Source organism: Oncorhynchus tshawytscha, linkage group LG12, assembly GCF_018296145.1.
Source record: "Oncorhynchus tshawytscha isolate Ot180627B linkage group LG12, Otsh_v2.0, whole genome shotgun sequence".
NCBI lineage: Eukaryota > Metazoa > Chordata > Actinopteri > Salmoniformes > Salmonidae > Oncorhynchus > Oncorhynchus tshawytscha.
The window spans coordinates 37715234-37739748 of record NC_056440.1 but is presented as its reverse complement, the minus strand read 5'-3'; the positions used below and the strand labels follow the sequence as shown (position 1 = coordinate 37739748).

General features: G+C 41.3%; 1 protein-coding gene across 2 annotated transcripts; it reads left to right on the top strand.

Annotated features, from left to right (window-relative positions):
* The first annotated feature begins 302 nt into the window (after window positions 1-302).
* On the top strand, window positions 303-24021 carry LOC112263136 (lysosome membrane protein 2). Of its 2 annotated transcripts, XM_024439139.2 has the most exons (13): window positions 305-832; window positions 8621-8778; window positions 9090-9237; window positions 10191-10385; window positions 11640-11731; window positions 12074-12193; window positions 12690-12868; window positions 14741-14859; window positions 15816-15889; window positions 16011-16062; window positions 16290-16442; window positions 17274-17321; window positions 19960-24021. In XM_024439139.2, exons 1-13 carry the CDS (start codon window positions 710-712, stop codon window positions 20095-20097), a joined length of 1599 nt encoding a protein of 532 aa, XP_024294907.1. In that variant the 5' UTR covers window positions 305-709; the 3' UTR covers window positions 20098-24021. The 2 variants fall into 2 exon arrangements, with proteins under 2 accessions (XP_024294908.1, XP_024294907.1); XM_024439140.2 differs by lacking the exon at window positions 17274-17321 and having other exon boundaries at window positions 303-832.
* The last annotated feature ends 494 nt before the right edge of the window (window positions 24022-24515 follow it).

The window sequence follows — 24515 nt, the reverse complement described above, 5'->3', positions numbered from 1 at the left end:
TTAGTCTCATTACTTCATAATATTACTTGCAGTTTCATATGAAAGTGAACTGGTATAAAATTGTCAGAATCTTAAGTTTACTTTAAAATCATTGCATGGTTGAACGTATCCAAATACAAATCATTAGCCAACTATGTAGAGAAAATCAACGGCAAACATATCGAACGTGTTTTAGTTTGTGCTGTCTTATTATGGTGCTTTAAAGTAAAACACTGACCTCAGCCACACGGAAAGCACGCTACATTTTAACATCATATACCGTCATTGATTTTAACACACCCACCGCCCACCAGAGACCAAAACGACGCCTTGTTCGAGTTAATTTGAATCTGGTAAGGAGGGAGTGGAGGTCTTCCGCCCGTCCTCTGCACTGTGAGCTGCTATTTCTCCCGCTGCCTCAGAACAACACAGTCGATTTCCGTTAGGCACCGACTGTATGGGCAGAATAACAGGTTTTTTTGACAGCACTAAGTAGAAGTATTTCTTATTATCGAAGACAGTTTGCGAGTAGATAGCTACATATAAACGAGCAATTTTATATTCGTTTCAAGCGTTGTCTGTAGTGAGTATGAGGCAAAGTGAGAAGTAGCAGCTATCTTCGAGGAAAGAAAGTCAAAATAAAGATCAGAACCTACAGACAGTATTATCGTTAGTGTTATAAATAATTTCAAATTTGCCAAATTAGCTAGTTTGATAGCTGGCCAGCATCATGACTCGGAGATCATGTGCAATTTACGCTACTGGGATTCTCTGCGCCCATCTACTGATAGTGGGCATCGCATTGGTCGTGGCTCAAGTCTTCCAAACAATGATTTACAATCGGCTTAAAAAGGTGAGTTGTAACTTTTTCCCACTTCAAACATGCATTTTATAGTTTTTTTGTTGTCTGGTGGCTTTAACTTGTTAACGTCTGTTGTCTTTGCACTGAACAGCAGACGGTGAGTCACATTTCCCATCCCTTCTCGTTACTAGTTTTCAACCTGAGCTCAGGAGTAGACGTAACATAGTAAACGTGCCTTTATGGGAGTTTATCATTTATTTCGTGTGATATGTTATGAATTACAATTTGTACGATATGTTACGGATTGCAATTCGTACAATATGGTACACAATGCAATTCGTACATGTTGCGAATTTGCAAAAATGTATATGTTACAAATCCTTGTTTGTTGTGGTTAATGTTCGCTAGGTGGCAAGGTGGTTAACGTTAACTAGGCTAGGGGTTAGGAGTTTGGTTAAAGGGTTAGAGGATGGGTTAGCTCCCATTCCAAGTAGTTGCAAAGTAGTAAGTAGTAGGAAAGTTGTTCGTGATAAGATATGAACACGCAACCTTTGGGTTGCTAGACATTGAATTTATACCTCCTGTCTTATGTAACCATACCAAATGTAACACATCATACAAATTTCAGTGTCCCTGTTTACTATGTTACGTATAGTCTGAGACTAGGCTGGAGCTTTAAATGTGATGTTTGCTAGCTAGCTACAGCATTGAGTTCACTCAATCCCCAGCTCCAGTCATTAGCCCACCCAACATGGGTCAGTGCAACATACCATGCATTCCAAGGTCGCCAATTTATGTGCTGCATTTTTTTTTTTTTACCACCAACCAGTGATGGTTTTTGTGGTAGGATCGCAACATTTTATCATTCATAAATCCGCAACATTGATTCAAACCTCTTGAACAGCTCTGCATGTAAACTCAGTGTATTGTAGTAGCCTATGGATGGAATCTCTGGCAGATTTACAATGCGGGGTATGCTCATGTCACAGTGCGTCGTGGTAAGACCATCACCATGGCTGGGTGCTCTCAGAGCAAGCAACCTGCTTTATTCCATCAGTACAATAAACCCACTATAAATAACATTTTTAAATCATACTTAGCCAAGCTTTATTATACACGATACAGATGATTTGAATTAGAACTGCTGCACCTTCAACTGCAGTGTATTCATCTTATCTACATGTGTGTCTCACAATACAATTGATTTGGGATTTAAAGTTTTATATGAGCTTCCCAAGTGGCTTATTGGGTTTATCAGTCAGGGGTTGTAGTAGGGTAGGAATCCCGTCAGAGGAGGGTAGGGAGGCGTGTGCGTGCGTGCGCATTGGTGGGGGGAAGGGAGAGAGCTCGTGAAGGCTCGGAGTCAAGCTTCCTTTTGGAATACTTTGCATTTCATTCTTCCCCGTCTTTGCTGACAAGGTTGAATACCACACTATAAAAGAATCTCCCCCAAAAATGTCCTAGAGATCTGAACAGGTTCAATTTCTTTTTCTGAAACTGCGAACCTCAGCAGAAATGTCAAACTGGCAGGGAGAGTATACAGACACAAACAGCCCAATGTTCCCTGCCACAGTTTAATTGCTGTTGTTAAATTTGCGTCTGTGTTTATTTCGGATATGGTAGTGTCATCCTAGACCTAGAATACATAACATCAAGAAATGAAACAAACAAAAAATTATCAAATATCAGCCTATCAGGCGCTTTACGTTCAATAGAGTGCCCGAGTCGTATGTGGACATTGCCGGTGACTGAAAAGATACATGAGAAATAAAGAAGTTCTGTCCATCCACAACTGTACCACTTCTAAAACTGATCTGATGTTTCATGTCATGGTGCACTTTTAGAACAACTTCCCAGTATCCTACCTAGAGGACTTCTGGTAAAAGGGTGTGGATGGGAGAGGAGTGTTTAATTCACGTATGGAATCTGACGGACTCCTTGGCCTGGAGGCAGGATATTTTTTGGTCAAACAGCAGTCATCTGTTAGCTTGTTGTTTCAGCCCTGGCCTGATCTAGGTCCAGAGGACTGCTCTTCCAGGAAGAAACCCTCTGCTGCTCCTCAAACTATATTTTGTAGGGTAGAGTAAAAAAAACTTCAACAAATTCATGGGTGACAAACCTGTTTACTTAAATTCAAACAGGTTTCTTTCATAATTCATAGATGGGGAAAACCAGAGAGAAATATGGCACTGAATGTAATTTCATGTTATCTAACCACAACTCCTGCATATATTTTGGCTTAAGTTTTAATTTGTTTGTGAGTGACCCTAACAGTTGTTATGCTTTCATGTCCTTACCACTCATCATGTGACCCACCCCCACCCACCAACTACATGCACATAGTGAGTTTGATTTATGATAAGATTGATAAACCGCAACCCTCTGTCCCTGCTTGCTTGTGAGATCAAGGCTTTAAGCATTTCTAAGAGATGTCTATGGAAGCCTTTAGGTGGCCTTCCTTTTTCAAGGTTGGTAAACACAATAATTCTTCTAATCTAGACCTTGGTTTTAGTTAAAATGTTGTATACACAGAAACTGTCACTCTTGAATTGTATCTGTTTGAAAGGGACTCAGTTTAATCTAGAAAACAGAACAAACTTCACTGATTGTGAAATTTGGAAACTTGGTAGAACACTGCTTTGACTGAATCGCGTGTTAGTGTTTCCCTCACTCTCTCATATCCTGTACGCAATCAGTGTTTGGCTTTAAACGCATTCAATCCAACACACAGCATTGGGATAGCTACCTTACTTTGGCTTTACTTTTTAATTCACACCATTCAGGTGACTCAAATGATCTTGTAAAATAAAAGGAAATGTCTTCAAAGTATCATAGGCTTTTTGTTGCTTGTTCCTAAATAACTTGGATATTTTCTTTAATGAGAAGCGATATTTGACTCTATAGCAATCATAATTTGCTGTACAGCATTGATTATTCAATTAGAGTTGATTCACATTCAAGGCTCTAAAGTGCGACCATGTTGGTTACATATGCTCCGAGATGTTTTATTTTGGGAGTACCAGTGAAAGATCCCCCCCCCCAAAAAATTATTGTAATGATAGGCTTCACTGTGCAGTTGTTTCCGAGTGACCTAGAGAGAAAAAAAACCGTGAGTGCAGATTTGTTCAGTCAAAAGCCTAGATTTTAAAGATTGCCTGTATTTCTTGTAACTTTCTGAAGAGGTAATGGCTTAAGAATGCCTCTGTTGACCACTTTGTGTAGCCCGTCAGCAATGCTGAAACAGTCATTTCTAAAGGCTTTCTCATAAAACATAAATTAAATGTTAATTGCAAAGTCGGCTTACCTTTTTGAATGATTATATCATAAAGATCTGTATCAATCGGGTCGTCTTTTGTTTTGCAAACTCTGCTATTGCGCATGCAGTACAGAAACACTGCCAGCCAAACACCAGCCTCTTGAGGTGTGCAATTGAAATTTAAAGGGCAACAATACCCTCCAAAATATGATTTCTTTTCTTCCCTAGACCTCAAGTGTTCTTCATGGGCATTTGTTTACACCTTGTCCAGTAATGTTACCTCATTAGCTAGCTTTTGTAGCTAACAACCTGGTTACTTTACCAGTACATCTGAACATTTGGCGGCACAGATGGAAAGCAAAAGGATAGCTTCTTTAGAAGATTAATGACAATACCATTGAATGAATGACAGAGCTCATGTCGTCACTCAAACTTTACCTTCTTAACATCAGTGTAGAATTTTCAATGTAATGCATCTCAATAGGTTGCTCTCTTACACCGTGTAGAAATGTGATATTCCACAAATGACTTTAATTTCAATGACCTGTTTTTTATCAACATTTTAGCATTTTATAGTAAACAAATGTTTTTACAGGGTTAAATATTAGTTTCTAGAGTACAACGTTTGCTTAAAAAGTAGCTAGAATTTATATAGACCAAATATGCTACATACAGTGCATTCGGGAAGTATTCAGACCCCTTGACCTTTTACACATTTTGTTATGATACAGCCTTATTCTAAAATGGGTTATAGTTTTCCCCCCTAATCAATCTACACACAATACCCCATAATGACTAAGCGAAAACAGATTAAGATTTTTTTTGCAAATACTTAATTACATAAGTATTCAGACCCTTTGCTATGAGATTTGAAATTGAGCTTGGGTGCAACCTGTTTGCATGGATCATCTTTGAGATGTTACTACAACTTGATTGGAGTCCACCTGTGGTAAATTTAATTGATTGGACATGATTTGGAAAGGCACACACCTATCCATATAAGGTCTCACAGTTGACATTGCATGTCAGAGGAAAAACCAAGCCATGAGTTCGAAAGAATTGTCCGTAGAGCTCAGAGACAGGATTGTGTCGAGGCACCGATCTAGGGAAGGGTACCAAAAAATGTCTCCAGTATAGAAGGTCACCAAGCACACAGTGACCTCCATCATTCTTAAATTGAAGAAGTTTAGAACCACCAAGAGTCTTCCTAGAGCTGACCGCCCGGCCAAACTGAGCAATCGGGGGAGAAGAGCCTTGGTCAGCGAGGTGACCAAGAACCTGATGGTCACTCTGACAGAGCTCCAGAGTTCCTCTGTGGAGATGGGAAAACCTTCCAGAAGGACAACCAGCTCTGCAGCACTCCACCACTCCACCAATCAGGCATTTTATGGTACAGTGAGTGGCCAAACAGAAGCCACTCGTCAGTAAAAGGCACATGACAGCCCGCTTGGAGTTTGCCAAAAGGCACCTAAAGGACTCTCAGACCACGAGAAACAAGATTCTCTGGTCTGATGAAACCAAGATTGAACTTGTTGGTTTAAATCTCAAGCATCACTTCTGAAAGAAACCTGGCACCATCCCTACGGTGAAGCATGGTGGTGGCAGCATCATGCTGTGGGGATGTTTTTCAGCAGCAGTGACGGGGAGACTAGTCAGGAGATCCTTGACGAAAACCTTCTCCAGAGCGCTCAGGACCTCAGACTGGGGTGAAGGTTCACCTTCCAACAGGACAATGACCCTAAGCACACAGCCAAGACAACACAGAAGTGGCTTCGGGACAAGTCTCTGAATGTCCTTGAGTAGCCCAGCCAGAGCCCAGATTTGAACCCGATCAAACTTGTCTGGAGAGAACAGAAAATAGCTGTGCAGCGACGCTCCCCAACCAACCTGACAGAGCTTGAGAGGATCTGCAGAGAAGAATGGAGGAAACTCTTCAAATACAGGTGTGCCAAGCTTGTAGCGTCATACCCAATAGGACTTGAGTCTGTAATCGCTGCCAAAGGTATCAACAAAGTACTGAGTAAATGGTCTGAATACTTATATAAATGTAATATTTCATTTTTTAAAAATTGGCTAGCTAACTATATAGCTAGGTGTCGTCATCTAAAATAACCCTAATTTATAAGACTTCTTATTTGATTAATGGTGGTCTGACCCATCTATGTGAAGCTAGCCACAATAAGTATTAGCTGCAATAGTGGACTTTGCAGTTAGCCTTCAAAATAAATGTATGACATCATTCTACTTTTTGTATTCTTTTGCAAACCTGTCATTGACATACTTTTAGTTTGAAGGCAAACCGCAAATTCCATTATTGTGCCTAATCCTTATTGTGGCTAGCTTCACAACACATAACCCAGTCCGGTCGAGCTTCACTAGCCAGATGAAGGTAGCTGGCTGACTATAACGTTAGCTTTGGGCAACAGGGTTAAGTAGCTGGCTATTTATTTTCATTAAATTAAGTTAAATTTCAATAGGCGAACAACAAGTGGCAACCTAGCTAATGCTTACTCACAAGGATTCCTAAATCATTGATAAGAATAGTGAAAATGACTGCAGTTTCTACTGATCATTGTTTTCAGGCTGGTTGTATTGGTGCTAGCTAGGTACCAAGCTAAAGCTAGCTACCACAGAAGTTGTGGTCAAACAAATGATGCTTTATTACCAGCGCGGTATTGTAAACGCATAATTCGTGGCTGGTGTTTGCTTGATTGCCGACTTTTTTGTACAGCTTTGACTGCTACTGTATCTTTTTTGACACCAAAGACCCAAATGGTGTTCCATAGTATGTATGTCTTGAAGATAATAGCAGTGACTCTTTTACTGTGTAACTCCGGTAGGGCGACATCTGAAAAATAGCGCACTTGGTAGTGTGTGTACCGGTGCTTGATCAGTCGGCGAAAGCCAACATCACCCAGACAGAGAACGGTTGATTGTCAAGGGCAATGAATTCCATTATCTTGGCTTTAATGGATTTCGCCTTTAAGTTGTCTCGCTGAAAAATTATTACTCTTTCAAATGACTGTTGACTGCTTGATCCACACAGCAGACATTGTGTGCTCGGTTAAGAATGCTGTGCTGCACGTGTAGCGCAACATTTTACGCGCTGTCATTACGTCATGTACCTACGTTATATAGGAATGCACAGTTGCTTTAACATCGGTTGGCATTTTTAGCTCTTATCAGCCGATTCCGATATGTTCACCAATATATCGTGCATCCCTAGTTGTGCTCCTAACTTTTTATTAGAACCCTGTTTACAAGACTTGTGCTGGAAACTAGCCTATTTCACTGCTGCAATATGCCCGCTCGAAGTTATGATCATGTTTAAAAACTGACTGGAGTCTAAATGAAGCAATAGGCTTCTGTTTTGCCCCTGAGGACTAAGCCCCCCAGTTCAATGCTCTAGCTAGGGTGTTCTGACCTTTGGCCCAGTTGTATAGTGTGTGTGTGTGTGTGTGTGTGTGTGTGTATGAGCCAAAATACTGTTCTAACATTTAAGACTCCACAGGGAGTATGCACCTCCATTGTAATGAGTCATTCTACCATCTTATATCATGGTTGCACAAAAGTCTTGACAGGAAACAAGAGTTTTTGTGCATCCCTGTTGGGCCACACCTTAAAATAAACATCCTCTTTCAATCACCGAGCTTCGGTGAGCTTCTCTGAGACTTCAGCTGAGTGAGCTGTGTGAATGATGGTAAAGGCCTTTCCCAAGTACACCTCACTTTACTCAGAGGACAGAGAAAGCAATCAGGAACCCCTTACATAAAGGACTGGGGAAGTGAGAAATTTCTCACTTGAAGTTAGTAATACCAATATCTCTTTACGGTAGGCCCTATTGGCGTCGAGTACTTACCAGTATTTTATGGATCAACAGACCGCTTAACAGTAATTTGCTCTTCAGATTTGACAACCATGTTTCAACATGCTTCATTCATTCATTCAAAGTGTTGAATGTCACTGCGTTAGTTTTAATTACAGTTGAATTACCTTGTTGAAGCTACTGTCTTTTCTAGTCCAGGCATGATGGCTAACTTTAACCACTTTCCTGTATTCAGATGATGACTAATAGGACAGTGATGCTAGTCCATATTGTCTTTTCAAACTGTCATGCTGCCACTATTGTGGGTAGTAATTTAGGCTTTTTGAAGATTGTCCTGAGAAAAATGCAAATATCTTTCTCATCCTGCTGAAGTCGACAGAGACTCCCCCTGGGCAGTTTTCACTCAGGTTTTCTGCTTGTACTGTCAGTTATTCAGCTGTGAAGGACCTTCCCCCCTTACCCTGTTTTGGTGTGCTGGCATAGGGTGTACACTACATTAATTGCAGTGTGTGCTCTCTCCTGGCATAACCTGAGAAGGATTGTTGGTGGATGATGCTGCCACAATCAAAAATGTAATTGCTTGAAATATCCTTAGTTTAGAAATGAATTAAATGGTTTTAAATTGCATTTTTAGGCTAAATAGCTTTCTATCCCTCCGGAATGTACTACTGTAAACAAATTATGCTTGGAGATATCATTGTTGTTTTGGTCTGTCCTCCATCATTAACTGTATTTCTCTCTTTTTTTGTTGTTGTAGGAATTGACCTTGACTGAGGCGAGCCAAGTATTTGAGTCGTGGAAGAACCCACCACCTCCAGTCTACATGGAGTATTACTTCTTCAACGTGACCAACCCTGAAGTGTTCTTAGCAGGGGGCAAGGCAGCTGTCACCCAGATTGGACCTTACACTTACAGGTAGGTTGACAACACACTCACTGCTCTCCTTTCAAATGAGATGGCCTCAGTTCACAAAGGGCTTGAGATCAACACTCGTAACTCAGACTTCAGTGGAACTCTTATATCGATACCAATGAAAGGTTATTGCTAATATTTGTTTTTCGTGTGTATATCTCAAGTTCAGATTCGGTCCACTATGTATTTGTTTTATGATCTGTTTGTTTGATCATGGGAAGCTGGCGATGCAGGTCTTGGGAAAGTCACATGGGGGAGGGGGGAGGATATTTGTTTGGAATGACAACCTTTCTACTCACACCTTTCCATAACAGGGAATACAGACCCAGGGAAAATGTAACTTTCCTCGAAAACGGAACCAAGGTTTATGCCCTGAACCCCAAAAGCTTCGTCTTTGTCCCAGAGAAGTCCCGGGGTAATCCAGAGGTCGACATTCTGAGGACAGTCAACATCCCAGCTGTGGTGAGTTAGTGTGTGTGTGTGTCTCTGCTTGTTACCTCTACATACTTGTAGTCTTCACATATGCACTTTATCTTAGCTGCCATGGACATGGTATATCCGCAATACAGTGTGTTGGGCTGCAGATTAACTAGTGGTTAAGATCATTGGGTCAGTAACTGAAAGGTCTCTGGTTCGAATCCCGAGCCAACTAGGTAAAACAAATCTGCCGGTGTGCCCTTGAGCAAGGCTCCGGGGACGCATTCAATAATGGCTGATCCCTGGCCATGACCCCACTCTCCGAGAGTGGAATATGCAAAAAACACATTTCCAATTCACACTTGTACGTATGTGAAATAGGACAAATGTAAGCACCCACCTAATCATTATTATAAACTATGGTGCAGTGCCTTTCTAAGAAGACATAGAAACATGAGGGTGTGAATCATTCCACAGCTGTTTTGTTTTGGTCAACTTTAACCTCTCGAGAGTTTCAGTATAGCCACTATAACAATGTACTGACATTCCTTTACTGCTGAAGTATCAAACTCATTCCACTGAGGGCCGAGTGTTTGCGGGTTTTCGCTCCTCCCTTGTACTTAATTGGTGAATTAAGGTCACTAATTAGAAAGGAACTCCCCTCACCAGGATGTATAGAGCTTAATTTAAAGGAAAAAATAAAAACCAGACACTTGGGCCTCCATGAAATTTTGATAACTCTGCTTTACTGCATCATTCCAGTAGACTTTCCAAGCATTATGCTAAACGCCATATTATGACATCATGGTGACTTGTTCCTATAAGCTTGTTACTTTATCACAGACACTTTTGTGAACTTCAATTTCCAATGACAAGGACCAGACCAGATGGCAACAAAAGCTATGGACTTACAAATGTTGCTGATGGTTGTGTTGCATAGTGCCTATGATCTCTAACCCCCTCTCTCTCTCTCTGTTTCCTCCCCTCTCCCTGGACAGGCGGTGATGAACGAGCTGAACTCCTACTCTTTCCTGCTGCGCACCTTCGTCTCCATGTGGATGAACTCCATCGGTGTGGAAATCTTCATGACCCGCACCGTTCACGAGGTGCTATGGGGCTTCAAGGACCCCCTGCTCTCCAAAATCCACGCCATGAAGCCAGAGGTGGACGAGATGTTTGGACTGATGTGGAAGGTAAAGCACTGTTTGTATTCAGTAAAAACCTTGAAATACTGTAATAAACCATATGGTCACTCAGATTACAGTTCAGAGCTGGTCCTTGTTAATCCAGTCATTCACTAAAGGTATAGCCTTGCTAATGGCCGGTCTTGAAATTGTGATTTTAATAGAAGTGTTGACATTCCTCGATAAATCCTGTAGTCATCGGACCTGACGGCTGTTGGTAGAGATTGAGAGACGGGGATGAGGTATTGTGGGGTCATCACATGATGAGAGTGAAAATGACAATATGCTGAGGAAGCTTGCTTAGTTCCTCTTTTTCTGGGGCTTTGGAGACTTGTGTCTGCTATTCTGCCTCACGCAATAAAAAGCAACCAGTCCGATTTAATAAACAAGTTCAGTGCATTATTTGGAAAATCCCAGAAAGAAGTAGACGGGTAGAATTTTACCTGGACCTAAACTTTCAAATCTCAATCTCAACTGTCAAAGCGTTTATCTGGAAGGGACTTCTTATTGTTAGTTTGGCACTCTTACGGAGTCTTAATGTTGCCCATTAGGGTTGGGCGCTATCCATATTTTCATACTGTCATATTGTTTCTGTACCATACCGGGGTATTACTGGAAGTGCACACAAAACAATTTAGGCAATGGGGATCTTGATCCAGGAGGGGATTGAATGCCTCTGCTGTAACCAAGAAGCTTGATCTTGACATCTAGCCACTTAGTTAGCAAATCAAATGCAAAACTGGAGCCCTGAGCTGGATATATTTTATTTGACATGAGGGTATGAATCATTCCATACTTTGAAATCTTAGATTTCTTATAGTTATAATTCTAGTTATAAGCAGTGGTGTAGCACCCCCCCCGCCCCAGTTTTTTAAAATGGTATTGAAAAGCATACCCTCCGTATTTAGAAATACCCCGGTATAAACGGTACATCGCCCAAACCTACTCTCTAGAAAACTGTATTATGAGAAAGAGAAAACAGACCTGGATGGGCAGGCTACAGTAATAGTGGCATTTTTATTTGAGCCTTTAGAGCACAATATTCCTCGTCAGTACATTTCCAACAACGACAACCAGCCACTTTAAACACAGAAATTACTTCCCAATTCACTTAACAGCAATAAAGGAAGATGTTCTAAATTTAACTCTGCTTGTTTGTCTGTTTCTAATTCTGTACCTGTCTGCTGTCCCCCTGTTTGTTGGATGTGTTTGTTTTGATAAGACAGTCTCGCTGAACTATTGTTGCTCTCTCTATCCTCCCAGAAAAATGGAACTGACGAAGGAGAGTTTGTGTTCCTGACTGGCGAACGGGACTATATGGAATATGGCAGAATAGACACGTGGAACGGGCTGACGTAGGGACCCTTTTCCTCTGTTTTTCTTCCTTCATGTTGTTGTGATTAATGGATAACAAGAGTTTCATGTCATAATTTAGCTTTTTGGTCCTTGCCCCGGCCATTGGGTTTACTCAATGAACAGGGATGACTTGGTATCTGTCCAATTCAAGTATTCAAAGTCCAAGGTTATTCCCAGTTGCTCCCTGTCATGACAGAGCAGATTGCAAAATGTTATGTTTAATGGCTTCCAGGCAGTTTAAATGGAATCAATATTTGGTTCCGTTATGTTAGAATAACCTTATGTAGACAAATGCGTCCTCTTGATGTCTAACATTTCCCCTACCTTTCCCCTATCAACAGTGAAATGTCGTGGTGGTCCTCTAACCAGAGCAACATGATAAACGGCACGGATGGCAGTGTGTTCCACCCTCTGTTGTCCAGGAAAGAGCTGCTGTACATCTTCGCTGCTGACCTCTGCAGGTACGTCACAGTCATATCTCCAAATCTTGTATTATCGGTAGTCTATGATTTTTGTTTACAGTCAAAGTAGCAAGTACAAAGAGGGGCTGTGGTTTAGGTGACAACCAGGAATTCTTGGAAACGACAGACTCGTATCCCTATCAGACTGATAAACCATTGTAGAAGACGTCACGCCCTGATCATGGTAAACAAGTGTGAGCTGAGCATGGCCCAACCAACACCACGATGCGTGAGGAGAAACTGGGAAAACGGCACATGATATGAAAAGGAAGCTTTGACTCAGTCGAAACAGTTGCACTTTATCTTCTCATAGTTAGCCACTGCTCAGCACGGTATGTGACACATTTGAGACCTCCGACCTCGCACTCTTCTCTGGAAATGCCATGTAGAACTGAATGAAGAGTTTCAAATTCCTGCCATAATGCTGATATAATGAGAAAGTCCTACTACACGTCTTGTGTCCATATCCTTATTCCCACTTCTCCCTGTGTTCCAGGTCTATCCACCTGGCTTATGTTGAGGATGTGGAAGTGAAGGGCATCCCAGCCTACCGCTTCGCCCCTCCACGTGATGTCCTGCAGAGTCCTAAGGAGAACCCTACCAACGCCGGCTTCTGTGTACCAGCTGGGGACTGCCTTGGCACCGGGGTGCTTAAAGTCAGTGTTTGCCGAGAAGGTACGAGACGGTTCGTCACCCTGTTGCAACACTGGTTTGCTTAACAAAGCATCCCCCCCCCCACTTACCCACTGTTTGAGTTGACTAACAACATAACCTATTGTTTTGGACTGAAAAGAATACCCCAGTCAATCCAGTTCTAGCTGCGCTTCCAGCTGCAGTAAATATCAGAAATTTCCCATGTTTGACTATCCAGATTTTACAATGGTGTAGATGGTGAATGATTAACTCTGGATGAGGGCTATAAAACACTTGAATTGCCTGCATAGCTGTGGACTTCAGGGTTAGGATACAGCTAATCTCTAAATGATTTCCTCTCCTAAAACAATCCATGTACAAACACATGGCATATAAATGCCCTGCTGTAACCCTTAATTCTCGTGGGTAGATGCCTTTTTAAGTCCTGTACAGTATGTGTGTTAAACATCCGCATTCACGGTGTGGTGCAGCAGAGAAAGTTCAACAGTCTGGATGCTGTTATGACGGAGTCATCTCCGGACCTAGACGTGAACTACGGCCCTTGTTAATGACTTTTGTCAGTTTGAATTCCGTTTGTCAGATATTGCAGTTTTGAGTCGTTTCCATATTCCTTAGTGAGGGTTGTTAACTCACTCAAGTTGTGCCACATAATGAAATGGAACACATTCTATTGTGTCTCTGAGGTAGTACCTTGTGGAACTTCAGAATGGTCATTATGACCTCAAAGGAATGGTTTTTCTCTTGGGTTATGAAAAACAGCCATGATTTCACTGTCTGCTTATCAGAACCTGGTATGGGCTGCCTTTCCAATGGCTTATCAGAACCTGTCCGGTATGGGCTGCCTTTCCAATGGCTTATCAGAACCTGTCCGGTATGGGCTGCCTTTCCAATGGCTTATCAGAACCTGTCCAGTATGGGCTGCCTTTCCAATGGCTTATCAGAACCTGTCCGGTATGGGCTGCCTTTCCAATGGCTTATCAGAACCTGTCCGGTATGGGCTGCCTTTCCAATGGCTTATCAGAACCTGTCCGGTATGGGCTGCCTTTCCAATGGCTTATCAGAACCTGTCCGGTATGGGCTGCCTTTCCAATGGCTTATCAGAACCTGTCCGGTATGGGCTGCCTTTCCAATGGCTTATCAGAACCTGTCCGGTATGGGCTGCCTTTCCAATAGCAAGGAAGAACTCTACACATATTTTTGCTATCTGTTCCGCTGTCTCTGTGCTTGGGTTATAATATCAGATAGCAGACATTAGCAATATCTCACATCTGTCCATGATATTCCCTTTTAAGATATTTCATTTTCCTCAGTTTTCAAACATTTGACTCTGTTTTGCTTAATCCGCCCTGATGGCAGTCCAGGATAAGGATATAGGTTAGTTGATCATATTGGTTGCTCGTGTTTTATTTTTGTCTCTAAGGTCCAATACAGCCGTTTCTCAATGTCAAATAATTTCTGGGTAACAATTAAGTACACAACTGTGATTTTGTTTTCAATTAAAATGGTAAAAAAGAAACAAATAGCCTCTTGGCAAAGAGCAATTTCTCAAGCAAGAATTTTGCTAGGACCGTCTGGTAGTGGTCTGAGTGGGGAGAGAAAAAAAAGGTGCTGTTATTGGTAGAGAGGTTTGGAACTCTCTTATTAGTCTGTTAACAAATTTAGCACCTGGTGAATTTCACCAGGCAGGCCAAAATTCCATCCAACAAAAACAGGCTGAAATTTCAGGTGCCCTTTTCAGACAGCTCTTACACTAAAGGGCATTATCATAATTTTCACAATTTCATAGTATTATTCCAACGTCAGAGTGGAGATGTATATAAAACACAGACAATTTTTGACTGCACTGGGCCTTTAAATCGTGTTTTACCCCCATCTCCTTCCTCTTGTCCATAGGTGCCCCTATCGTGGTGTCATTCCCTCACTTCTATCAGGCCGATGCCATGTACATTAATGCTGTTGAAGGACTGAGCCCCAACAAGGAGGAGCATGAGACTTACCTTGACCTTAATCCAGTATGAACAAACATTTTATCTAACATGTATGTCATAAGGCCAATATGTGGGATTTGTTATGGGCCCTAAACTCAGTGGCCAGTTTATTAGGTACACCCATCTAGTATCGGGTCGGACCCCTCTTTAGCCACGAAGGGATGCACCTGGTCAGCAACAATGTTCAGATGCACTGTGGCGTTCAAACTTTGCTCAATTGGTATCAAGGGACCGAACATGTGCCAGGAGAACACTCCCCACACCAACTCCACCAGTCTGTACCGTTGACACTAGGCAGGATGGGGCCATGGACTCACGCTGCTTACGCCAAATCCTGACTCTGCCATCAACATGACACAACAGCAACTGGGATTTGTGTTCCTGTTTGGCCCGCCTGTTAGCTTACACGATTCTTGCCATTCTCCTTAGACCTCGCTCATCAACAAGCTGTTTTTGCCCACAGGACTGCTGCTGACTGGATGTGTTTTGCTTGTTGCACCATTCTCGGTAAACCCAAGACACTGTTGTGTGTGAAAATCCCAAGAGGCTGTCCGTTTCTGAGATACTGGAACTGGCGCACCTGGCACCGACGACCATACCACGCTCAGTCACCTAGGTTACTCGTTTTGCCCATTCTAACGTTCAATCGAAACAGTAACTGAATGCTTGTTTGCCTGCTTTATATAGCAAACCACGGCCATGTGACTCACTGTGTAGGAGCGAACCATTTTCATGAACGGGTTGGTGTACCTAATAAACTGGCCACTGAGTATACTGATTACATCGTTACATTATAAATAGACCGTATTTAATAGCCATTTGACATTTTTTGCATTTGTGTGTTTTATGAAGGATAGTAACATCTCATCCTGTGTTCTTGGAATCTGAAGTACCAGTGGATTATTAAAATAAGCTGTCTCCATATCGGAAAGGACAAGATGTAACTGCATTTTAAAGAATATTTTATTTTGTATTTCTAGACCACTGGGGTCCCCATCCGTGCCTGCAAGAGAGCCCAGCTCAATATAATTTTGAACAGAGTTCCAGGCTTTCCGTAAGTAAAGACCAGAACAGTTTTACACACTTTGAAGCCTGCTCTTTTCCCACTCGATTCGTATGAAGGATGAGAAGACCCATTGTTGAACCTTGTCCTCATTACATTTTCTCTTCCTCAGCAAAACCAAACATCTAAACGTTACAATTTTCCCTATCATGTTTGTCAATGAGGTAAGGCATATCTCCCTCCCTCTCTCTCTCTCTCTCTCCATTATTTTGTGAAATTCAGTCGGCCTCACGTGCAGCCTAGGAATGTCAAATGAAGTTAAAGGATTTTCTCTGGCAAAATTTTTAATTACTGGTCTATTATTAAGACTAGTTAATAACTGGTTTGCAGCATCTCACACCAGTTAATTAAATAGTAAAGACGGGTTGATAACCGTAGTGACCTCCCCCAGACGGCCACTATCGACGATGACTCTGCTACCCAGATGAGGACCCTGCTGCTCATCGTGACCCTGGTGTCCAACTTCCCTCTGCTCATCGTGGGCATGGGCGCCATCCTGCTCGTAGTCTTCGTCCTCCTGGTCTGCAGGTCTCGCCAGAAGAAGGTAAGACCTCCCCTCTACCCCTGCACTTACTCCCAGGACACCCCAAACAAGGATATTCATTGGCTTCTTCTGAAATATAGTGTAAATTGTACATTTTTAATTTACAATTGGGCACTTCACTCACAATGTCAGTTGTGGTGAAGGATTCCATAAGTGGTTATTAGTCTATAGTGGTGCAATGTCACAACAAAGGTTTAAAGTTAGCTTTGTTCAATGTTTATCTGTTTATAGACCATTTATACTTCTATATTAACATCACTGGTCTGGTGACTGGGGGTAACCTCTAACTACTTACATGATAAAACTCACATGGTCAGCATGTCCTACCTCCTATAATGTCTGTATCAAATGTTATTCCGGCTGGCCTTTCTAACAATTGAAACCACTGAGGTCAGAACAGGAAGTATACATCTGAATTGAGCAGTTCCTCATTGGCAGACAAGTCACAATGATGACAGTCTACAGTGACGTACAGGCACTGAACTCTAGTAATCCTGTAGGTTAGCCAGTGTACTTTCAACACTTATCTGTGTTTGTCGTGGTTAGTCTTTCTGACCCCTTGTGCATGACCCCATTCCCCACCCATCAGTCATGACTCGGATAAGAGTTATCTTAGTATCTTCCCCACGTGTTTCAACAAAACAGATATCGGCCTGCCGGCATGTTCATGCTGAGGAACAAAGTAGGAGTTCACATCACAGACAGAATTGGTATTTTAAAGTATTCAGATAAAGCTTGTTTTATCAAATAAAGCTGTAAGAACTGTATAGTTAACATATTATGATAAAACATTTCTGTAACCCCCCCCCTTTTTTTCCTTTCTGTTTTTAGAATGAAGTAAAACGTATTGATTTTACTGAAGCTTTTCATTCTTTTACTGTAAGTCTTAATTTTGCTTCGTTTGCTATTTTCTTTGAGCTGTTAGCAATTCTTGCTTGTTGCTTATAATTTTAAATTATCTTCAGGGATTATTTTTACACACAAGTATGTGGACACCTGTTCGTTGAACATCTCATTACAAAATCATGGTCATTTATATGGAGTTGGTCACCCCCCTTTGCTGCCATAAAACAGCCTCTATTCTTCTGGGAAGCATTTTCACTGTTGGAACATTGCTGCGGGGACTTCCATTCAGCCACGAGCATTAGTGAGGTCAAGCACTGATGTTGTGTGATTGGGCCTGGCTCACATTCGGCATTCCAATTCATCCCAAAAGTGTTCCATGGGGTTGAGGTCAGGGCTCTGCAGGCCAGTCAAGTTATTCCACACCGATCTCGACAAACCATTTCTGAATGGACCTCGCTTTGTGCACGGGGGGCATTGTCATGCTGAAACAGGAAAGGGCCTTCCCCAAACTGTTACCACAAAGTTGGAAGCACAGAATCGTCTAGAATGTCATTGTAGCATTAAGATTTCCCTTCACTGGAACTAAGGGGCCCGAACCCTGAAACAGTCCCAGACCATTATTCCTCCTCCATTAAACTTTACAGTTGGCACTATGCATTGGGGCAGCTAGTGTTCTCCTGGCATCTGCCGAACCCAGATTTGTCCGTTGGACTGCCAGATGGTGAAGCGTGATTCATCACTCCAGAGAACGTGTTTCCTCTGCTCCAGAGTCCAATGGTGGTGAGCTTTACACCACACCAGCCAGCACTTGGCATTGCTCATGGTGATCGTAGGCTTGTGTGAGGCTGCTCGGCCATGGAAACTAATTTGAAGCTCCCGACTAACAGTTCTTGTGCTGACGTTGCTTCCGAAGGCAGTTAGGAACTGTGTAGTGAGTGTTGCAATCGAGGACAGACCATTTTTGTGCGCTATGTTTCCACTTCACAATAACAGCACTTACAGTTGACCGGGGCAGCTCTAGCAGGGCAGAAATTTGACGAACTGACTTGTTGGAAAGGTGGCATCCTATGACGGTGCCACGTTGAAAGTCACTGAGCTCTTCAGTTAGCCCATTCTACTGCTAATGTTTGCCTATGGAGGTTTGCATGGCTGTGTGCTCAATTTTATACACCTGTCAGCAACGGGTGTGGCTGACTTAGCTGAATCCACAAATTTGAGGGGGTGTCCACATGCTTTGTGTGTATATATACTGAACATAAATATAAACGCAACGCAATGTAAAGTGTTGGTCCCATTTTTCATGAGCTGAAATAAAAGATAACAAATTGTTTATATTTAGCATTTATAATTTTGTTAAGTATAAATGCATGCATGCATGCATACACTGAACAAAAATATAATTGCAACATGCAACAATTTCAAGTTGTTACAGATCGTATAAGGAAATCAAGTCAATTTAAAAAATTTCATACGGCCCTAATATGGATTTCACATGACGGTCTACAGATGCATCTGTTGATCAGAGTACTTAAAAAGTTAGGGGTGTGGATCAGAACCAGTCATTGTCTGGTATGACCGCCATTTTGTTTCATGCAGCGCGACACATCTCCTTCGCATAGAGTTGCACAGGCTGTTAATTGTGGCCTGTGGAATATTGTCCCACTCCTCTTCAATGGCTGTGCCAAGTTGACATGTAACGTGATGGTTTCAGTTTCCAGGAATTGTTTACAGATCGTTGCAACATGGGGCCGTGCATTATCATGCTGAAACGTGATGGTAGTGGATGAATGGCATGACAATGTGCCTCAGGATCTCGTCATGGTATCACTGTGCATTCAAATTGCCATTGATTAAATGCAGTTGTGTTCGTTGTCCATAGCTTAAGCTTGCCCGTACCATAACACCACTATGGGCCACTCTGTTCACAACGTTGACATCAGCAAACCGCTCACCCACACAACATACACGTGGTCTATGGTTGTGAGGCTGGTTGGACATACTGCCAAATTCTCTAAAATGACATTGGAGGCGGTTTATGATAGAAAAATGTACATTCAATTCTCTGGCAACAGCTCTGGTGGACATTCCTGCAGTCAGCATGCCAATTGCACACTCCCTCAACTTCAGACACCTGTGGCATTGTGTTGTGTGACACAACTGCACATTTTAGAGCTGCCTTTTATTGTCCCCAGCACAAGCTGCACCTGTGTAATGATGCTGTTTAATCAGCTTCTTGATATGCCACACCTGTCAGGTGGATGGATTATCTTGGCAAAGGAGAAATGCTAATTAACAGCGACGTAAACAAATTTGAGCACAACATTTGAGAGAAAAAAGCTTTTTGTGCGTATGGAACATTTCTGGGATCTTTTATTTCAGCTCATGAAACATGGGACCAACACTTTACATGTTGCATTTATGTTTTTGTTTAGTGTATATCTATCTCATTCCTGCTTCATATTATATTTGTTCTTTAAGTTGAAAAATATTTTGGGTTTGTACAGTGACATTAATTCATGATATACCCACAATTAGTTTATTCTATAACATTGCATTAAACATTTCATTTTCATGTGTAAAATTTTTCCAATTTAGTTATACATATATAAATGGGTGTTGTTTTCATGGTGGGATTATTATGACCTTTTACAAAATGTTTTTCCCTCTTCAGACGGCAAAAGACGACACTGCCTACACTCAAGTCAGCGACAAACCAGAGGTTGAACCATCAGAAAACAACCACACCAACCAGCCAATGAGGAATGGCTCCTACATCGCCATGTCTCCTGTGGAGGCTCAGAAGTGTTGATGGAGGCTGCAGTGTGTGGAGGGGCAGGTGGAGCAGCCTGGTGGAGCAGCGGTATTATAACCAAGGCAGGGTTTTGCAGTGCGGACATGGGGTTTCACTTTTGGGGACTGTCCTACTCTCCTGCTGAGCATGGCCTTTCTTCCTGCCATAGTGCAAAACAACATCTCCGGTCTACTACTAATGTCACTTGTCTTTTTTCTGTCGAACTCACCGTTGATTTCATGACACAACACTAGTTATCTCAGCCAGGACAATAGGTTTTGTGAGTATTTTCTGCACTTTGAAGTAGAATATTAGTCAGTATTCTCAATGATTAACAACCACTGAGGCACCACTATCAGCCTTCCAACAGGGCGCAAAGAGCACTGACTGACCGTAGTATTTACCTGAACAATGAAGATCAGGAGGTCCTCTAACATTTCTTTGTAACGGTGTTTGTGAGGTTACCTCCAAAACAAGCCAACAGATTAAAACCTTTGCTCCTTAAGTTAAATAGTATGACCAGTACTATTCCCTCTCTCCCTGTAACTGAGTTTTCAGTGACTCAGAATGTGGGTTTGCTAACAAAACTGTGTACTTCCTTACCATATCTGTTTTTTAGAGAAAAAAAACTATAGAAGGGAAAGAGAAAAAAAAAAAAAGAAATGAACTGAGCCAAACTATTCATATTATGTTGAGCAATCAGTCAGGTCACATACCCAAGTTGTCATGAAACAGAATTTGTGACTGTGTGCATGTCTTACACTGTAGTGTCCAGTTTTGATTGGACTATGGGTTGCTTTTTCTTGATGCAGGCACTGTGTAGTATGACAACCGAGAGATTTAGCTTTTTTTTTTAACATATTGACATTTTTTGGAAGCCTTTTTGAAGACATGTCAAAGTCCTCAGAAGATAAGACATTAGTAGATGGCTGCTTTTCCCATTATGTGGTGTTAGGGGATTGTACCTATAGCCGAAGTAGATATACCATAAACCTTCATCTAATATTCAAAATGGAAGAAAAACCTACATTACAAGGGAGACTTGAACCTTCTTTCTGCCTTACAATTGTTCAGTGTGTTGATTCTTCATGTGGATGTGGTAAAAAGCTGGATATCTTAGTTGTACATGCGTAATGGGGAAATGTTATGCTACCTCTGACCTAATCCAGCAAGTAGTCAAAGGTGTGACTAAAACACTTTTTAATTTTAAGTGTCGACCCACGTTGTGTGTCTGCACTGATACTTAGAATAAGCACAATTTGGATTGCTAATACAGTCCTCATAAGGTAACAGGTCTTCACATAGACTGTACCCTGCTAGAAGCATATTATACTACTTGTATTTACAGTTGTGTGTTTTAACACTGCATTTTTGGGAAAGGGCTCGTAAGCAGGCGTTTCACTGTAATACAACACCTGTTGTATTTGGCGCATGTCACGTGCACCAAATGGGCTTGTATACGATTTGATTTGAAGACCGATGGGTGCCCTGTAAAGAAAACAACTAAGTTCTAGAATAAACGGTCAGGCCCTGCACACTGCTTCTGCTGTGCATGTTATGTCGAACAGAGTCAACTGGCTAGCCAAGGAGCTTCAGGTATTCAGACAAACATGACACTTGAATCACTATTTGTCTTACTGTATGTTTTGATGTGGTGTTTTTTGTTGCTGTCGTCGGTCACTAGTCTCTGTGTCGTGTCAAGGCTTTTGGCAGTCGCTTCTGGAAAAAATGTACTAAGTCCATAATACTGTCAACTTCAAAATGTGATTCCTGCACTTTCCAAAAAAAGAACTTGCCCTGTATTTTTTTGGGCTTATGTAAAATGCAATGGTCCTTCGGTGCATTTCAGTGGTTTGACCCAGGGTTGTTTTTCATTGGTTCCTAAGGTGTAATTCTAGATGGACACTTTGCCTTTGTTACTTGCTTTTAGGCAGAAAGAATATTTTTATTCTTTATCTATTATTGCTGCAATTAATTACCATAACCTATGGGCTTGTATTTTTCTGTGGAGAAACCATCCATGCTCATATTCTGTTTAGGGTTGTTCCAACAAACTGAGATCAACTCTTCTGAATTGTTAAGTCTGGTCTGTGAACTCCTTAAATGTTTAAGAATATTTGAGCATAGGATACAATGCCCAAAACTTGCTGTCATTTACTGGAATTAGCAGATAACTATAGATAGCAAAATTGTAACATCAAGTATAATGGTTTTTAACCCCACTTATGTTAACTGATGAGGACTTGACCTCAGTGGCTGAAGAATTGTCTATATTGAGAATTTTGTTTCTGTGGGTCATGATGGCTTGGGTTGTTAAAACTGGAAACTGTTTCTGGAGGTCTAGATGGATACTCTAGTAAACAAATGAAGGAGAGTTGTTCAAGTATTAGTTTGTTTGGTTGTGCCAGTAAGGACATCTGTCCGACATGGCTTTGGGCTGTACTATGATAAACTGGTCCTGATTTTTATATATCAAGAACCAATTCACAATAGGCCTTTTCAGTTTGAAACCTACTGTACTTATCAGGCAATTATTGCATTGTGCAAGCATGGCTGTACTTGTATAATCATCACAGTATATCATACTATCCTTTTTTTTTAAACTTTAACATATAAGACCTTGAACCAGAGCCATGTGTGTTGTATGCTTAACAGTGCGCATGCACGCACACACACCTACCTGAGACACTATCTGACTGACTAGTCCCATTCACCTTTGTACCCAATCATTCATGTCCATTCGCTCCTCTGTGCGTGACCAAAGATAACCTACATGGATCTGTTCTAGCTTGTGTCTACTCTCCTCCGAGATAACGGTTGTGTCACCGCCTACCTAATAGTAGTGGCACCATATACCTTTTATACAGTGCACTATTTTAGGCCAGGGCCCAAAGGGCTCTGGTCAAAAGCAGTGCACGGTTTAGGGAATAGGGTGCCATTTCAGATGCAAGCCATCTAAAACAGTGCCAGGATCCAATTGCAGTGTATTTACAACAGTGTTTGAGTTGTCTTTTCCCAACAAGACAAGAATTCCATAACTATTGTTCATATCAAGAGACTGGGGTGATCTGTATTGCTTGTTATGCACAAATGCTGCTCTAATGTGTGGGAGAAAAAATACGTTTTATGTATTGACACAACAATATAATGTTATGTAAAAATACATTTTATTAAATGTTTTTTTAATCTGACACAATTTATGTATCCATATGTTCAATGTTGTCTTTGTTTTTCTGAATTTGTATGTTTTTTGTTGTTTGGTCCCTTTTTTTTCTGTTTAGTAATATTCAACTTGGTCATCAATCACATTTCAGTTGAACATTGAATTTTTCTGTCTCACAAATGTTCTTAGAGAGAATTCTTAGTTGGTCGTGTGTGTTGGATGATAAGCTTATGTAGACATTTTTGTACAGCCAATGTACTGTTTTGTCAAACTGGAGTGATTTTTAATTGGAAGGCTGATAATGTGTATGCATGTGGAGGTAGATTGCCTTAGTGCCTGGATGGGTACATGGGTCGTGTACAAGCAGATTGCCTTAGTGCCTGGATGGGTACAAGGGTCGTGTACAAGCAATCTAACCCATAGATGAATGAAGCCCTCCTTCATGGAAAAACCACGGTAATACCATCCTTTTATTTCCTGAAATTGCTTTCAAGTAACCAATTTAGTTAAGCAGTGTGGCAACTGTATATATTTTTTTCACATTTCATTTTGTGTACATTTCTAAAGGTCTCAGTCACCATCTAACAGACATTTTAATGTTACTTCTGAGTTTAAGTTTTTTGCTGCTGAAAATGACAATCGTCATGTTGGGTGAAAAACTATTTCAAATGTAATATACATTAGTTTTGATAATTTACACTGCACAAATGTTTATACAATGCTTTTGGAAACATTTTTAGTGTATTTGCCAAAAAAAAAATAAAGTAGCAAAGAATACAGTTGATGGCTGTGTTTTGCTTTTAACACGATACCAACATTACCATTAAATACTGTTTTAACTTTTAATTAAGACTAGTTGATAAACATTTTTTTCTGCTCATGGTATTTATTGGTGCCTTCACATAGTATGTTTAGAATCTGCTTTCAGTTATTGAGGATTTAGGTGAGCTTTGTGCAGCTTATCCTAACTATAAGAAATGGTCACAAACTATAGCTTTAACTTATCAAAATAGTACTGTTTTCCTCCTTAGTAACACCTTGCAAAACTGTTCTAGTTTTCCCAAAAATGTTGGGTTTTCCAGAAATCCCAGTTAAAATATTCCTGGAATTGGGAGCAAATAAGCAGGAAATCTGATATCCTTCAATCAGGATTTCTGGGAAAACAAGGGAATTTAGGGAAAGATACCAGAATTTTGTGGGGTTGTGACTGAGAATAGGGTCGGCGGGCAGGCTGTGCCATGTGTGTTACCTCTGTAGAAGTCAGCCACCACCC

Bases quoted from the DNA above. Each gene is read 5' to 3' on its own strand.
- LOC112263136 (XM_024439139.2), top strand. From the start codon at position 710: ATGACTCGGAGATCATGTGCAATTTACGCTACTGGGATTCTCTGCGCC. The intron at 8,779-9,089 runs GTAGGTTGACAA...TTTCCATAACAG, and splicing joins ATTGGACCTTACACTTACAG to GGAATACAGACCCAGGGAAA. The intron at 14,860-15,815 runs GTATGAACAAAC...TTGTATTTCTAG, and splicing joins CTTACCTTGACCTTAATCCA to ACCACTGGGGTCCCCATCCG.